Below are 18,451 nucleotides of genomic sequence, written 5' to 3' on the forward strand. Positions count from 1 at the left end.
GTCAGCAGGGTATAACCCGCATAACTTCGAGGTCACACAAATTAAGGAAGGCATAGGTTCAACCCGTCAGGGTATCGTGGAAACATATACCACAAGCTTCAGGAGCAAATAACTCAAGCTCGGGAGCAGGGCATGGTTGACAAAAGCAGGGGATACAATTTTACCAAAGGTATTATGTATCCGAGGAAAGGCTCACAGACTTATTGAATATGAAGGACGCTGTCGGATAAAATCCAACAAAGGATCTGGTGGTCCTCAAGGGATCTGGTGTGAGCATCGGTACTCAACCAGAGGGAGAAACAATGCAAGGAGATCAGACTTTAGAAACAACTGACTAATTTAAGGCTCAAATGCATAGGAGTTATCAATTCCAAGACAAGGGATTAGAAGCAATGCTCTGATCAGGGATGGATAAGTTGAATAGCCTTAGAGGTACGATCGATGGTCAATTGATTGGTCGAGATCCAGCTCATGTTTAAACTGGCGTCTGAGCCGGAAGGATGAATCCTAGGATCCGACTGATGATTGCGTGCATTCGCACTCATGTTGAATCAATAGGATCAAAATGACGGTGGCAAAGAATGCCAATAAGATTACTATACTTATGGGATTAACCATAATGCAAGCAAGCAAAGAATTTCAAAAGCAATAAGTTGCTGAGGATTTTCGGAAGATCGAATAGTATTTCGAAGACCATTGTGAAACACATGAACAACTGGGGGGTGAGCGGATACTCGATAAGTGCGAGAATTATCCATAGGGGTATTCAGGTGACAAGGAACAGCAAGGCAGTAAGCTCAAAGGATTATCGAAACAACGACAAGTATCACGAGGTATCTTGTAATAACAAGACCAACTGGGAATAAAAGTAAGCACGACAGGTGTAAGTATTTATCCATACGGATATTTCGGTGGAAGGGAATTGCAAAAGCAACGGGCACAAGGTCTCGAGAGAATATCGGAGAGTATCTCTGAAATCTTCTGGTGCAGCCGGCGATCATCTGGACTGAAGGGGCTCTCCGGGAGAAAGCATTTTCGAGAACCTAAAGTTAGATTTTAGTAAAAATCGTTTAACCCGAATAGAAGAGAGTTCAGAATCCCGGAGTAAAGATCGAGGAGTAAAAGATCGTAATACCACCCAGATGGCGATGTGGGCCCGTAAGGCACACAGCCATGTTAGTAAAAGTTTTGCAATCACTAGACTCGACTTCAGCCAAGGAGTTGGAAAAGGGGATTCCTACAGGCAGTTGGCTCTGATACCAACTTGTGACGCCCCCGATTCAATCGTACACTAATCATACACGCAAACGTGTACGATCAAGATCAGGGACTCACGGGAAGATATCACAACACAACTCTACAAATAAAATAAGTCATACAAGCATCATATTACAAGCCAGGGGCCTCGAGGGCTCGAATACAAGAGCTCGATCATAGATGAGTCAACGGAAGCAACAATATCTGAGTACAGACATAAGTTAAACAAGTTTGCCTTAAGAAGGCTAACACAAACTGGGATACAGATCGAAAGAGGCGCAGGCCTCCTGCCTGGGATCCTCCTAACTACTCCTGGTCGTCGTCAGCGGGCATCACGTAGTAGTAGGCACCTCCGGTGTAGTAGGAGTCGTCGTCGACGGTGGCGTCTGGCTCCTGGGCTCCAACATCTGGTTGCGGCAACCAGGTAGAAGGGATAGGGGAAAAGAAGGAGAAAGCAACCGTGAGTACTCATCCAAAGTACTCGCAAGCAAGGAGCTACACTACATATGTATGCATTGGTATCAACTGGAATAAGGCTATCATATGTGGACTGAACTGCAGAATGCCGGAATAAGAGGGGGATAGCTAATCCTTTCGAAGACTACGCTTTTGGCAGCCTCCGTCTTGCAGCATGTAGAAGAGAGTAGACTGAAGTCCTTCAAGTAGCATCGCATAGCATAATCCTAACCGATGATCCTCCCCTCGTCGCCCTGTGAGAGAGCGATCACCGGTTGTATCTGGCACTTGGAAGGGTGTGTTTTATTAAGTATCTGGTTCTAGTTGTCATAAGGTCAAGGTACAACTCCAAGTCGTCCTGTTACCGAAGGTCACGGCTATTCGAATAGATTAACTTCCCTGCAGGGGTGCACCACATAACCCAACACGCTCGATCCCATTTGGCTGGACACACTTTTCTGGGTCATGCCCGGCCTCGGAAGATCAACACGTCGCAGCCCCACCTAGACCAACAGAGAGGTCAGCACGTCGGTCTAAACCTAAGCGCCCAGGGGTCTGGGCCCATCGCCCTTAGCACACCTGCACGTTGCGTGGGCGGTCGGAAGCAGACCTAGCCTAGTTGGCGTTCCAGTCCAATCCAGCGCGCGCCGCTCCGTTGCTGACGTCACAAAGGCTTCGGCTGATACCACGACGTCGAGTGCCCATAACTGTCCCCGCGTAGATGGTTAGTGCGTATAGGCCAGTAGCCAGACTCAGATCAAATACCAAGATCTCGTTAAACGTGTTAAGTATCTGCGAACGCCGACCAGGGCCAGGCCCACCTCTCTCCTAGGTAGTCTCAACCTGCCCTGTCGCTCCGCCATAAAGTAACAGTCGGGGGCCGTCGGGAACCCAGGCCCACCTCTACCGGGATGGAGCCACCTGCCCCTTCAGCCCCCATGTCCGAACAGTATCACAGGTAATGTATCAATGTAGAGTATATAGTATATGCCCGTGATCACCTCCCGAAGTGATCACGGCCCAGTAGTATAGCATGGCAGACGGACAAGAGTGTAGGGCCACTGATGGAACACTAGCATCCTATACTAAGCAGTAGGATAGCAGGTAAGGGTAACAACAGTAGTAGCAAGGACAGGCTATGCATCAGGATAGGAATAACGGAAAGCAGTAACATGCTACACTACTCTAGTGCAAGCAGTATAGAGAAGAGTAGGCGATATCTGGTGATCAAAGGGGGGGCTTGCCTGGTTTCTCTGGCAAGAGAGAGGGGTCGTCAACACCGTAGTCGTACTGGGTAGCAGCGGCGTCGGTCTCGGTGTCTAGCGAGAGAAGAGGGGGAAGAAACAATAAATATAATGCAAACAGATGCATAATGATGCATGACATGACAAAACGTGATGCTAGGTGTGCCCTAACGCGGTACGAGGGGGTACCGGTGAAGGGGGAAAACATCCGGAAAAGTATTCCCGGTGTTTCGCGTTTTCGGGCAGAGGAGCCGGAGGGGGAAAGTTGCGAGTTGGATAGGTTAGGGATGCGTGGCGGACGAACGGGCTGCGTATCCGGGTTCGTCTCGTCGTTCTGAGCAACTTTCATGTACAAAGTATTTTCATCTGGGTTACGGTTTATTTTATATTAATTTTAAAAGGTTTAAATCATTTTTTTGGATTTATTTAATTACTTAATTCTAACATTATCCAGAACAGTACATGCTGATGTCATCACGACATCAGCATGATGTCAGCAGTCAACAGAGGTGTTGACTGGGTCGCTGACGTGTGGGTCCCACATGTCATAGGTATAATAACCAAATTAACCTATTAATCAGTTTAATTAGTTAACTAGGTACCTAATGTTTAATTAGTTTAATTAAACAGGATTAATTAAGTTAATTAATTTAGTTAATTAATTAATTAATTAACATTTTTATTTACTTATTACTAATTTATTTATTTTTAATTAATTATATATATTTTTATAAATCATTTTCGTTCTGGGTTTAGGCCCACCTGTCATTGGCACATGGGGGGTGGGGCCTAGTTGTCATAGGCCCAGCGGCCTTAACGGGCGCTGGGTAGACGGGTTTCAGGCGCTGGGGCTGACGCCCATCCCGTTTGGGCGCGGTTGGGGAGCGGCGGCCACGATGGGGCGGACGGGGCTCCGGCGAGCCACCGAAGAGGCGGCGACTGGCGCTGGGGTGAAGGGCAACGGCCCTGTGGGCACCGACGGTCGCGGCCGCAGCCGGAGCAGGGCGGCGCGGGTAGCGGAGAGGGCCGTCGCGGCAGATGGCACACGGCAGCGGAGCAGCAGTAGCTGCAGGCAGTGGTGGCGAGGCGAGTTGCAGGGCGAGGGCGAGGCCAAGGCGGACAAGGCGCAGGAGGGGGAGAGGCGACAGCGCGTCGCACGGGGAAGGAGCAGCAGGGGCGGGGAGCGCCGTGGGACGACACGCAGCGGGCGCCGGTCAGGGACGCAGAGCGCGGTGGCTGCGCGGTGGCACGGGCGGAGCCGCGCCGGAGCAGCAACGAGCAGGGGGGAGGCGCACGAGGCTCGCGACAAGGAGGCCAGCGGAGCACGCGGGACGGCGCGTGCGGGGTAAGGCAGCAACGGCGCAGCGGGCGGGGCGCGAGGCGTGGCCCCGAGCGGCGTGCACGGCGATGCAGTGCGGGGTGGGGCATAGGAGAAGGAGGGAGGGCCCCACGTCGGGTGTAGGGTCTAGGCAGCGGGACTCATGGGGGAGGACGGGGACGTCGTTGGCGTCGAGGAGGCAGGCCGGTGGGGGGGAGCGCCGGCGAGGCCCAGGCTGGGAGGGGGCGACGGCGTTCGGCGGCGACATCGGGCGTCGAGGGCGCGGTCACCCCGATCCCGATCTGGTTCGGGGGAGCGAGGGGGCAGAGAGAGTGGGGGCGAGTGGGGGAGTGGGGCGTCGTGCGCTAGGGTTTGGGGGCGTGGGGGGGCTAAGTGGTGCGGGGGTGGGCCGATTGGGGCCAGTTGGGCTGGCCAGCAGCTGGGCCGGCCTTTTGTTTCCCTTTTTGTATTTATTTGTTTTCTGTTTATTAGTTTTCTATTTTATTTTCTATATATTTTTGTTTTATAAAATATACAAGTAGTACCTAAATTAGTGTTACAAAATACCCCAATGCCACAAAAAGTTTGGTGACAAAATAAAATAGTTTAGTAATTTATTAATTGAAAAAGGCATTTAATTAATTGTTTTTGCTACTGTTTAAACCCTTATAGTTCATTTAAGCATTTTTTTAAAAAGCTTGGTTTCTCCACCATAATTGCTTACGATTTATTTGAAACAACCCGAACATTTTAGTTTTGATTTTTTGTTACTTTTGTTGCTTGCTTTTCTTTTGAATTTGAATTTGAATCGATTTCGAACTAACGCGAGATTAGCAACCGTAATCGAGGTGACGTGGCATTATTAGCAGAGGTTACTGTAGCTTGATTATCCGGGCGTCACACCCGTTGTTGATCACTAATGTCGGTTAAATCCAAAGATGAAGGAAGTGGTAAGAACGAAAATATTAAAACTTCTAGAAGCAGGTATAATCTATCCTATAGCTGATAGTAGATGGATAAGTCTTATTCATTGTATCCCTAAGAAAGGAGGTATCACTGTTGTTCCTAATGATAAGAATGAACTTATTCCACAAAGAATTGTTACAGGCTATAGAATGGTAATTGGTTTTAGAAAATTAAATAAAGCAACTAGAAAAGATCATTACCCTCTGCCTTTTATTGATCTAATGCTAGAAAGACTATCTAAGCACACTCATTTTTGCTTCCTTGATAGATACTTTGGTTTTTCACAAATACCTGTTTCTCAACCTGATAAAGAAAAGACCACTTTTACTTGTCCTTTTGGAACTTATGCTTATAGACGTATGCCTTTTGGTTTATGCAATGCACCTGCTACCTTTCAGATATGTATGACTGCTATATTCTCTGACTTTTGTGAAAAGATTTTTGAGGTTTTGATGGATGACTTCTCTGTTTATGGGAAGTCTTTTGATGATTGTTTAAACAATCTTGATCGAGTTTTGCAGAGATGTGAACAAACAAATCTTGTCTTGAATTGGGAGAAGTGCCACTTTATGGTTAATGAAGGTATTATCTTGGGTCATAAAATTTCTGAAAAAGGTATTGAAGTGGACAAAGCTAAGGTTGATGCAATTGAGAAAATGCCATGTCCTAAAGATATCAAAGGTATTCGTAGTTTCCTAGGTCATGTTGGTTTCTATAGGGGATTTATCAAAGACTTTTCTAAAATTTCTAGGCCTCTTACAAAGTTTTTGCAAAAGGATGTTCCTTTTGTTTTTGATGGTGATTGTTTAGAAGCCTTTGAAACACTCAAGAAAGCCTTAATTTCTGCACTTATTGTTCAACCACCTGATTGGAACTTGCCTTTTGAAATTATGTGTGATGCTAGTGATTATGTTGTTGGTGATGTTCTAGGACAAAGAGTTGATAAGAAACTAAATGACATTCATTATGCTAGTAAAACTCAAGACAGTGTTCAACGAAATTATGCTACTACTGAAAAAGAATTTCTAGCAGTGGTGTTTGCTTGTGATAAATTTAGATCTTACATTTTTTATTCAAAACTAATTGTTCACACCGACTGTGCTGCTATTAAATATCTTATGGAAAAGAAAGATGCTAAACCTAGACTTATTCGATGGGTTCTCTTGCTACAAGAATTTGATTTACATATCACTAATAGAAAAGGAGCTGAGAACCCCGTAGCTGATAATTTGTCTAGGCTTGAAAATGTGTTTGATGACCCACTACCTATTGATGATAGTTTTCCCGATGAGCAGTTAGCTGCAATAAATGTTGCTCATAACACTCCTTGGTATGCTGACTATGCTAATTACATTGTTGCTAAATTTTACCACCTAGCTTTACATACCAACAAAAGAAAAAATTCTTCTATGATTTAAGACGTTACTTTTGGGATGACCCACATCTTTATAAAGAAGGAGTAGATGGTATTATTAGACGTTGTGTACCTGAGCATGAACAGGGACAAATCCTACGGAAATATCAATCTGAAGCATATGGAGGACATCATGCTGGAGATAGAGCTGCTCACAAGGTATTGCAATCTGGGTTTTATTGGCCTACTCTCTTCAAGGATGCCCGTAAGTTCGTATTATCTTGTGATGAATGCCAAAGAATAGGTAATATATGTAAGCGTCAAGAAATGCCTATGAATTATTCACTTGCTGCTTGCCAAGAGTATGATATTAACCATAGAATTGCATCACCTTATCATCCTCAGTCTAGTGGTTAAGTTGAACTTAACAATAGAGAAATAAAATTAATTTTGCAAAAGACTGTCAATAGGTCCCGAAAGAATTGGTCTAAGAAATTAGATGATGCACTTTGGGCTTATAGAACAACATATAAAAATCCTATGGGTATGTCTCCTTATAAAATGGTTTATGGAAAAGCTTGTCATTTGCCTCTTGAGTTAGAACATAAAGCATATTGGGCAATCAAAGAACTCAACTATGATTTCAAACTTGCCGGTGAAAATAGGTTATTTGATATTAGCTGATTAGATGAATGGAGAACCCAAGCTTAGGAAAATGCCAAGTTATTTAAAGAAAACGTTAAAAGATGGCATGACAAAAGAATCCAAAAGCGTGAGTTTAAAGTTGGAGAATATGTTCTTTTGTACAACTCTCGTTTCAGATTCTTTGCAGGAAAACTCCTCTCAAAAGGGGAAGGACCCTATGTTATCCAGGAGGTTTATCAGTCTGGAGCCATCAAAATAAATAATGCCAAAGGTACTAACCCGAAGGTTGTTAATGGGTAACAAATAAAACATTATATCTCAGGTACGCCCATTAATGTTGAAAATAATATTATCCAAACTATGACAGCGAAAGAACACATAAAAGAGTCCTGCCGGAACACACCAGAATCGTGAAAATAAGGAGGTACGTGATACGGTAAGTAAACGGACTCCAAAAAGTCCGCAAAAATATTTTCTATTAGTTTTGGAATATAACAAAAATTAGGAAAATAAGAAACAACCAGGAAGCGTACCCTGGTGGGCACAAGACACCAGGGCGCGCCAAACCAGGCGCGCCAAACCAGGCGCGCCCAAGTGGGTTGTGCCCACCTCAAGTACTTTCCAGACTCCGTTTTTCTACAGCTTACTTGTCCCCCAAGATAAAAAATCTTTATATACCCCCCGAACCTATTAGTCACCGTATCACGGAGAAATCTTCTATTTTATTTTCCTTGTTGTTTTCTGACAGATCCCATCTGCCATGGCCGCTTCAAGCTCCTCCAAGGACAAGTTCTTTAAGAACGTCATCAACCCGTATTTACGGGGGGGGGGGTGCAGCACCCTCAGGTCATTCAGATGCATGAGGGGGTGCTTCACCTCCGCGATGTGCCAGGTCCTAAGGGGACGGGAACCATGGAGGCCAGGCTTGAAGCTATGGAGCAGGAGGTCTTCCGGTGCAAGGGATGGTGGAGTGTTGACTCAATGCCAATCACCTCATGATCACGGACCTTTCCCGTGATCTCAAGGTGGATGGCAAGTCCATGAAGGACATCATCTTCACCCTCAACGAGCAAATCAACTTCCTCCAAAGCCAGATCTACGATCTCCAAAACCAAGTCTTTGAATATGAGGCCAGGTTTAAAGGTATGAGTTTGGTTGCCGGTTGCAGGACCTGTGAGACACACTCCTCCTCTTACGATGGTGGACCTCTGCCATGGAAACCCGAGGACAAGATCTCTTCTTCATCGCCACCACCTTCTTCTTCATCACCAAAAGAAAATTGAGTATCGGGTATAGGCACTCCCCTTGGCTTCCGCCAAGCTTGGGGGAGGTGCCCCGGTATCGTATCATCCCCACTATCTTTTGCCTTTACTTATTTTAGTTTGATCCATAGTTATCTTTTGCTTTAGATGAATAAAAGTTTAGTTTGATCCTTTCTTTTCGAGAGTTTGCTTAGTGATCTATCCTTGTAATCGTGTGCTAGATATATAATAAAGTTTAGTGTGAGTTTTTGCTTTCTTTAATTTCATGTTGCAATAAAAAGAAAAATAAATAAAAAGAAAGGAAATAAATCAAGAAGATCATATGCTAATCTTATGGTAGGTGATGACACCACATAAGGAAAAGTATAAGTAGAAAATTTCATTAGAGATTGACAAACATAGCATTGGACAATGATGCAACTCATGAAAGAAATAATAAGGAAAGAGAATATTCACATATAAATACACTATCCTGGATATCTTTTGTGATTGTGAGCCCCCATCAAAATATTATATGCCAAAATTGTTGACTTTGGACAAGGAAGACAACTTAATTATTTATGTTTGTTCATATTCACATAGAAGTCATATTGTCATGGATCCTTTAACATGTGGTGCTTGACCCCTATCTTTGCTAGCCAAAAATTCCGCACTAAGTAGAGATACTACTTGTGCATCCAAAACCCTTAAACCCAAATCTTATTTTCAAGTGTCCAGCATACCTACCTAAGGATTGAGTCAGATCCTTCAAGTAAGTTGTCATCGGTGCAATAAGGCAATAAAAATTGCTTCTAAAAGTGGGAGATCATTCAGTGTAAGATAAAATTGAACGTTGTACGAACTTGTGATGGTGAAGAATAAAAGTGGCAGATTACATGATAAAGGTTGCCGTCACAAGGGGTAATACAACGTGACGTTCTTTTGCACTAAGGGGTTGAGCATACCAACAAATAAGCGCATGGCAACCTCTACTCCCCTCTGCGAAGGGCCTATCTTTTACTTTTATGCAAAGAGTTAAAAGTTTTCTCTCTATTCCTTTTTTATTTTTCTCCTTTGGCAAGCATCATGTGGCGAGGAAAGATCTAGGCACATATGTCCAGTTGAATATAGATAGCATGAGTTATTATTGTTGACATCACCCTTGAGGTGAATATGTTGGGAGGCGAAACTACAAGCCCATATTTTTTTGATGTGTCCGGTTGAAACGTTTTGCTCATGTGTACGCGGTGAGTGTTAGCAATCATGGAAGACTATATGATGGTTGAGTATGTGGACTTGCCTAAAGGCTCCAATATGTGACCCTTCCTGGAAAGATGATGAATTGTAGTTGAAAGTTGACTAAGAACATAGTTTGTTAGTTTCTAATAGGGTTTTTGCTTTATACTTCAATAGTGTGATGAATTGTCACTTATTCATGAGAAATCTATGATAAAAGTTCTATGAAGTCTTATGTTTAAGTTTGTTTCTGTTATAATAATCAACATGATGCTTCTATGTCCGTATTTTGTTTTTATCGACACCTCTCTCTAAGCATGTGGACATGTTTTTCGATTTCGGTTTTCGCTTGAGGACAAGCGAGGTCTAAGCTTGGGGGAGTTGATACACACATTTTGCATCATGTTTTCCTACTGTTATTTATGATGTTTTATCCATAATAATGATTTTTGGAGTAATTATAATGCCTTTTCTCTCATAATATGCAAGGTATACACAAAGAGGGAGAATTTTGGCAGCTGGAAATCTGGACCTGGAAAAGCTACGTCAGGCTACCAATTCTGCACAACTCCAAACAAGCTGAAACTTTACGGAGAATTTTTATGGAATATATGAAGAATATTGGAGCAAATAAGTACCAGAGGGGGCCCACCGGGTGGGCACAACCCACCTGGGCGCGCCAAGGAGCCCAGGCGCGCCCTGGTGGGTTGTGCTCACCTAGGCCCACCTCTGGTGCCCATCTTCTGGTATATAAGTCATTTTGACATAGAAAAAATAAGGAGAGGACTTTTGGGGCAGAGTGTCGCCGTCTCGAGGCGGAACTTGGACAGGAGCACTTTATCCCTTCCGCCGGAGCGATTCCACCGGGGAACTTCCCTCCCGGAGGAGGAAATCATCGTCATCATCATCACCAACAACTCTCCCATCTTGGGGAGGGCAATCTCCATCAACATCTTCAACAGCACCATCTCATCTCAAACCCTAGTTCATCTCTTGTGTTCAATCTTGTTACCGGAACTATAGATTGGTGCTTGTGGGTGACTAGTAGTGTTGATTACATCTTGTAGTTGATTACTATATGGTTTATTTAGTGGAAGATTATATGTTTAGATCCATTATGTTATTTAATACCCCTCTGATACTGAGCATGTTTATCACTTGTGAGTAGTTACTTTTGTTCTTGAGGTCGCGCGAGAAATCATGTTGCAAGTAATCATGTGAACTTGATACGTGTTCGATATTTTGATAGTATGTATCTTGTGATTCCCTTAGTGGTGTCATGTGAACATCGACTACATGACACTTCACCATATTTGGGCCTAAGAGAATGCATGGTGGAGTAGTTATTAGATGATGGGTTGCGAGAGTGACAAAAGCTTAAACCCTAGTTTATGCGCTATTCCATAAGGGACCGATTGGATCCAAAAGTTTAATGCTATGGTTAGGATTTATCCTTAATACTTTTCTTGTAGTTGCGGATGCTTGCGAGGGGGTTAATCATAAGTAGGAGGTTTTTTCAAGTAAGAATAGCACCTAAGCACCGGTCCACTCACATATCAAATTATCAAAGTAGCGAACACGAATCGAATCAACATGATGAAAGTGACTAGATGATATTCACGTGTACCCTCAAGAACGCTTTGCTTATTATAAGAGACTATTTTGGCCTATCCTTTGCCTCAAAAGGATTGGGCTACCTTGCTGCACTTTTGTTACTATAATCATTACTTGCTCGTTACAAAATATCTTGCTATCTAATACGTCTCCAACGTATCTACTTTTTCTCACGCTTTTCCTCTTGTTTTGGACTCTAATTTGCATGATTTGAATGAAACTAACCCTGGACTGACATTATTTTCAGCAGAATTACCATGGTGTTGTTTTTGTGCAGAAATAAAAGTTCTCGAAATGGAACGAAACTTTTTGAGGATATTTTATACCAATAATAAGAATTTCTGGAGCCAAGACCCACCGGAGAGGGGCCCCTGGGTGGGCACAACCCACCAGGACGCGCCCCCCTCTCCTGGCGCGCCCAGGTGGGTTGTACCCACCTGCTGGCCTCGCCGATGACCCCCTGATACTATAAATTCACATTATTCCAGAAAAAAAATCAGGGAGAAAGAATTATCATGATCCACGAGACGGGGCCGCCGCCAAGCCATGTTCTTCCTCGAGAGGACAGATCTGGAGTCCGTTTGGGGCTCCGAAGAGGGGGGTCTTCGATCTTTGTCATCACCAACCTATCTCCATCGCCAATTCCATGATGCTCCCCACCAGGAGTGAGTAATTCCTTCATAGGCTCGCTGGTCGGTGAGGAGTTGGATGAGATTCATCATGTAATCGAGTTAGTTTTGTTAGGGCATGATCTCTAGTATCAACTATGTTCTTAGATTAATGTTGCTATGACTTTGCCATGCTTAATGCTTGTCACTTTGGGCCCGGGTGCCTTGATTTCAGATCTAAAACGTTTATGAATTCATCATTATATCCATGTTTTAGATCCGATCTTGCAAGTTATAGTCACCTACTACTGTTATGATCCGGCAACCCCGGAGTGACAACAACCAGACCCACTCCCGGTGATGACCATAGTTTGAGGAGTTCATGTATTCACTATGTATTAATGTTTTGTTCCGGTTCTCTATTAAAAGGAGGCCTTAATATCCCTTAGTTTCCAACATGGACCCCGCTGCCATGGGAGGGTAGGACAAAAGATGTCATGCAAGTTCTTTTAATAAAGCACGTATGACTATTTCCGGAATACATGCCTACACTATATCAATGAACTGGAGCTAATGTCGTATCTCCCTATGTTATAACTGTCTCATGATGAATATCATCCAACATGTCACTGATCCCATGCCTATGAATTTATCCTTATTGTTTCTGCTACAAACTACTGTTATCACTGTTACTGTTACCGTTGCTACTGTCAGTACTATCAAAACTATCAAACTACTTTGCTACTGATCACTTTGCTACAGATAATTAATCTCTAGGTGTGGTTGAATTGACAACTCAACTGCTAATACCTTCAAATATTCTTTGGCTCCCCTTGTGCCGAATCTATAAATTTGGGTTGAATACTCTACCCTCGAAAACTGTTGCGATCCCCTATACCTGTGGGTTATCACTATCAAACTACTCTGTTACTTACAATTTTAGCACTTGCAGACATTACCTTGCTGAAAACTACTTTTCATTTCCTTCTGCTCCTCGTTGGGTTCGACACTCTTACTTATTGAAAAGATCTACAATTGATCCCTTATACTTGTGGGTCATCAATGTACTAGTTGAATTGAAAAAAAACACAGAAATTACACGTTGAAGCAAAGAAGCACAAGTCATGATTAATTACGATGAAATACTTGTCGTTGCGTACCGTACAAACATCGAAGGTCTCTTCCAGCTTCACGGTGAAGAACATGCCATTTTGCAGGTGAGGCTCCCTTTCGCACAAACCCCGGTCATTGTAGCGGTATTCGCACTCCGGGATCCTATATATCATCGTCAAACATTTCCTCTGTTCAAAATTCAAAGATTATAAATCGATGGCAATTACCAGGAACTCAACACAAAAATCATTATTATTCATCACGATTGACTTTCGGTCTGTCGAGTCTTCCTTGAAAACTCTCATCCCACATGGTGTATATGGTGGGCACTCCCGCTCTAATATATTCAACCATCGCTGATGGTCGCTCCTCCCTTCATCTCCGAGTGCATTACACCAAAATGTCTAGCACACGGGAACGAAGGAGAAGCTAACCCACGATGACAGTCGGGATTCTTCCTCTCTGACATTTGCGACCGTAGGTGATGGTAGCTCCTACTTTCATTCGAAAGTGCATCACACCAAAATGTCTATGTGGTTACTTATATATATATATATATATATATATATATATATATATATATATATCCTTCATTTCCGTATTTAAGCAACCACATAGACCATGTTTACTCACTATAGACGATGGCTGTCGACCGGATGCGGGTGTCGTTGGTGATCTTCTGGGCGTTGTCGGTCGGCTTGTCGGTGATCTACCATGCGCCACACATAAGCATTAACACAGGAGCATTCAAACTTGGTGCTCATTGCATTGCAATGGTTCAATATTGACAAAAACATTTCAATATATCTTATAACCCAAACATTTCATTTGGACAAAAAGCATAACTAAATACCCTAGTTCTTCAAGGAAGTAGGTATCTCTCTCTCTCCCTCTCTCTAAATTTGGCAATGTGAGATTGACTTAGTTCTACTCTATTCAACACCGAGGAGAAGAGAAGGAGGAGGTGGACTTTTAGCTCACCGACTCGGGTGTAGAGGAAGTAGAGGTAGCTCCAACGACGATCACTCCAGGAAGACACAACACTACAAAGCCTGCATATTCCACCGAGTGAAAATTTTAGATCATCAAATCTCTTTTTTATGACAAAGTGATAATGACATAAAAGTAGTTAAATTGTCCAGTACATTTCTATATTGAAAAAGAAAATTATTAAAAATTTCTATACCTAAATTTTCTTACTAATTTTTTTATTACTAAATATGATACCTAACAATTTCTCATATACCATTCCAATACATTTCTATAATTGAAAATTTTCTATTATATTTTTTTACTAAATTTTTTTATATTCAAAAAACCTATTCACTAGTTTTCTATTCTATTCAAAAGACCATTCTACGTACCTATCCATATTCTACAACAAAATTCTACCTATCTATTCTATTCAAAAAACCTCTATTCTACCTATATTTTCTATTTTATTCTATTCAAAGTACCTACATTCTATTCATATAGCCTATATGTTCTATTTTATTCAAAAAACATAGATGGGGGAGAGGAAGGGAGGAGGGAGGAAGGAAGGGAGGGACGGAGGGAGGGAGGTAGGAGGAAGGAAGGAAGGGAGGGAGGCAGGAGGCCGGGATGGGGGGAGGGAGGGAGGAGGACCGCGGGCGGCGAGTAGGAGGGAGGCGGGCATGGACGGCGGGAGGGGAGAGGAGGGAGGAGGGAGGAAGATAGCTCGGGGGCGACAACGGGCGACGGTGGCGGCAGAGAGAGAGAGCGAGAGTGTGAGGGAAGAGTGAGGGAGAGGTAGTGGAATGGGCCATGAAGGAAGAAGAAAGGGCTAGCTTAGCAGTAGAGCGGGGTACGGGCCCACGTTACTGCTAAGCCAATTAGCTGTAACGCGGGGTCAGAGCACTCGTTGCTGCTAAGTGGGCCGGGGAGCTGGGCCCGGGCTGGCCACAGTAGCAGCGGGGGTTGTAGCACCGCGCTACTACTAACGGGCTTAGCAGTAGCGCGGGCCATCGACCCATGCTGCTACTGTGGCCAGCCCGTGGGGGCACTGCGGAGCCCACTTAGCAGCAACTCTTGTTGGGGTATCCCGCGCTACTGTTACGTACTACCTGTAGCGCTTGTTCAAAGCTCACCCCATGCTACTACTAAGTGATAGGGGAGTATCTACCTATAGCCTTTTTCCTAGTAGTGTTGCTTCATGGTTGTTTGCTCATGCGGTCATGGCTACCAATTGCACCAATGATAGAGTGGTGTCACACTAGATTTCAACATATATATGATATGTTAGACATCCGGGGTGGTTTCGCTAAAACTTTGTGTTTGTGTTCATTGATCTCATCTCTTATGGTTGAGCAGACGAGCATGATATCCCATCCATCTTTTAGTGTTTTGCACTCATCTATCCATCCCTAATGTGAAAGCACATATCAGGGAGGCTGGTGTCAAAATAACCACTCAATACGACACAACAGAAATGATGACAACATTATTAAGATCGATGAGACCGGATGTCTTGTTTCATGCTCTCTCAGCTGATTTATACTAGACTTTTTTTTTCCTTTTTAATCTCAATTTAATTGACCTTTTTGCCGGTTTGCATCTTGCAGCATTAGTAGTCAGATAATAATACTCAGAGTCAAAGTCACAACTCGAACACATTATCATTCAAACTCTGTTCATGCTAAAGCGACCCTCCTCCCCCATGGCACAGTAAATTTCTTATTTTTGAAATTTAATTTAGCAGAATTTGTTGAAATTGATTCCATCTAAATCTAAACAAAGCATAAGTATTTAAAAAATAACATCCATCTATAAGAGAATGTGTGCCAGTTAAATGTAGTATAGTGTGTTATGCACATTTTAAACAAGTACATAGAGGGTTCTACAATGCATGTGTTTACCGAATATCCCAATGGGAAATGCTTACCATCAGGCGGCGGATCGCACGCGAGCCATCCGCAGCCTTCTCTATGTGATGTAACATCATCTGTGTTGCAAAAATGCCTTCCGCAACAACAATCATGTTGCAAAAAATAAAGACGAAAAAATACTGCAAATATTTTCTACAACATTATCTCTGTTGCATCTTTTTTCTGCAACAACACCCATGTTGCAACAAAAGTGAAGAAAAACATCTGCAACATCACCTATGTTCAAAAGATTTCTATAACATGGTATTTTTTACAAAGTATTCTGCAACATTGTCCTTGTTGCAATGGTGAGAACAACGTCGAATGCTGGATAACTATACATCTGACGGTTGCCGAGGCGACGGATCTTCCGCGTAGCGCGGCCCTATCCCAATAGCAGCCAGCAGAGTAAGATGACAAACTGTTGTTCGCTAGGAGCAAGAGCACAAGAAACAACAACCCCCCAGAAATCGTATTTCTATTCTATCTGGAAAATCACCCATTTGGTGCATCGTTGCCGTAAGAGAAGTATCTGATGAAAACAAGTTATAACAAGAACTTCAAAGAGGCCAAATTTGAAAGTTTTCAAATGTCCCATAAAAAATACAGTATGGTAAGGGTGGTGTTCTATTAACGTCTGAATTAGAGTTTGAACTTGAAATTTTACATGCTAATAGTACACTTCCTGAACATATCGTACTTTTTCGAAACTTCAAAACATAGTTTTCACTGTAACTTGATGATTTCCAACGGATATTCTCTCCTGCATCCTCATCTCCGCCCTCGACACCCTTCCCCCTACATTCTAATCACAGTATGCCGACGCGATTATGCCGATGCAGCCTCCCACCTCCCATGTATCAGGCAGCTGCTACCACCTTGCCATAATACACCGCCACCATATCCTCATGCGCAAGTCTTTGGAGACCCTGCCCCTAACCCTAATGTAGGGGTGGTCCTAGGAGAAGCTGTGTAGCACCAGCAACAGCGGAAGGAAGGAACTGCTGCAGGAGGGTGAGCAGAGAGGGCAGTTGGGAGTTCTAGTTTAGAAAGTTGGGGGTTGATGAAGACTGCTGCTCTGTGACCCTCATAAGATAGTCATCAAGCAGGTAAAATGGGTCTCGATTCCTAGGTTTCTCGCGATGCAGCACTACGGCAATGAATACCACAAATTGGTAACTGGTAAACACTACTCCCATTGTGGCTCAGACTCAGGAAAAGTCACCAAAGTCGGATAAAAATCCCAGCACCCTAGCCCACAGCAACTCGGAATTCTGCACAGTGCCATATCTGATGATTACCAACAACAAATAAATCAAATGTTCTAATTATAAAGGCGGAGGATTCGCTATCATAGATCATTCTCAGTCAGTCATCACAGGCTAATGTCACAAGGGAGACTCATCAAAATTCTACTAGTAACACAGGTTTCTCACGGATGCCAACACCATCATGAAAGCTTGCTCATGAAAAATTAGGTTGTGAGGGCACCGATTGAGAGCAGGTTTCTGGAAGGGTCAAAGTTGGGAGGAGCAGGCCTCTGCAGTCATTGTTTGCTTCGTTTCATCCCACCGTTACTGAAGGGTGAAGCGCCGCCTTGATGCGGGCTTGGGTGCGGACTTGGATGCGGGCTTAGACGAGGGCTCTCCTCTCGGAGCGGTGAGTTCAGCATGGCAAGCTCACGGAGTTGCTGCCTCTTGTAGTAGTCTTGTGATTCATCCTAACAAAATATGACAGAGGCAAGATTTAGAAAGACAGAAGGACATAAGTTCACTCTGCATGCCTTTCTGAAACCACACTTGATTAGTTTTGTTCATTATATCGTGCAAAACTACTGCTTTAGCTTTAGTGGGTGAATAATTAGTACTGCTCTAGGACAAAAATAGGAGCTGTGATAGGAAAATAAACTTGTGAGAAATGAAGCAGGGGAAATACAATCAAGCGAAGATGATACTCCCTCCGATCCAAAATAAGTGTCGCAGTTTTGAACTAAGGTTAGTTCAACCTTAGTTCAAAACTGCGACACTTATTTAGTTCAAAACTGCGACAGTTATTTTGGATCGGAGGGAGTATAATGCTAATTTCAAAACCGCGACACTTATTTTCGATAGAAGGGAGTATAATGCTAATCTCTGGAGGACTCATATTAAGATGGGATAGAAGGGAGTATAATGCTAATCTCTGGAGGACTCGTATTAAGATGTTTCAACTTGCTACTTTGTTAAATGGCTACATAATATAATATAATGAACAATGATAGAAAAACAATAAAAGTTAGTTGAGACACGCACGCGTACCACTGGTTTCAACAACTCTTCTAGGATCTCTTGTGCTTTTGAGAGTCTTGCATCAATGACATTGGCAGGTAACTCTGCTTCAATCAAGATATGCAGGGGATCATCCAAGTGTTCGTAACCAGGTCTTCCCTTCAGCTGTTCCTCCTTCAAGAAATGATAACAATGACAGATGAGCATTGCAGGCTTGCTGAACACACTGAGAAGATCAGTACACAAC

The 18,451-nt window shown here is 43.3% G+C and overlaps 1 protein-coding gene across 2 annotated transcripts in view; it reads right to left on the reverse strand.

Annotated features, from left to right (window-relative positions):
- Nucleotides 1-17,248: 17,248 nt before the first annotated feature.
- LOC125522456 (KH domain-containing protein SPIN1) overlaps nucleotides 17,249-18,451 on the reverse strand; it is a 3,923-nt gene continuing 2,720 nt past the window's right edge. Inside the window, exons 6-7 of one of the 2 annotated variants that reach the window (XM_048687524.2) lie at nucleotides 18,235-18,378; nucleotides 17,249-17,657 (exon numbers count right to left, since the gene is read on the reverse strand). In XM_048687524.2, the coding sequence (XP_048543481.1) occupies nucleotides 17,484-17,657; nucleotides 18,235-18,378 (318 nt within the window). In that variant the 3' untranslated portion in view covers nucleotides 17,249-17,483. Of the gene's footprint in view, nucleotides 17,658-18,228; nucleotides 18,379-18,451 lie in introns of both variants that reach the window. The other variant, XM_048687517.2, reaches the window with a different exon arrangement.

Source organism: Triticum urartu, chromosome 1A (assembly GCF_056163025.1).
Source record: "Triticum urartu cultivar PI428250 chromosome 1A, HENAU_Tu73, whole genome shotgun sequence".
Classification (NCBI taxonomy): Eukaryota; Viridiplantae; Streptophyta; class Magnoliopsida; order Poales; family Poaceae; genus Triticum; species Triticum urartu.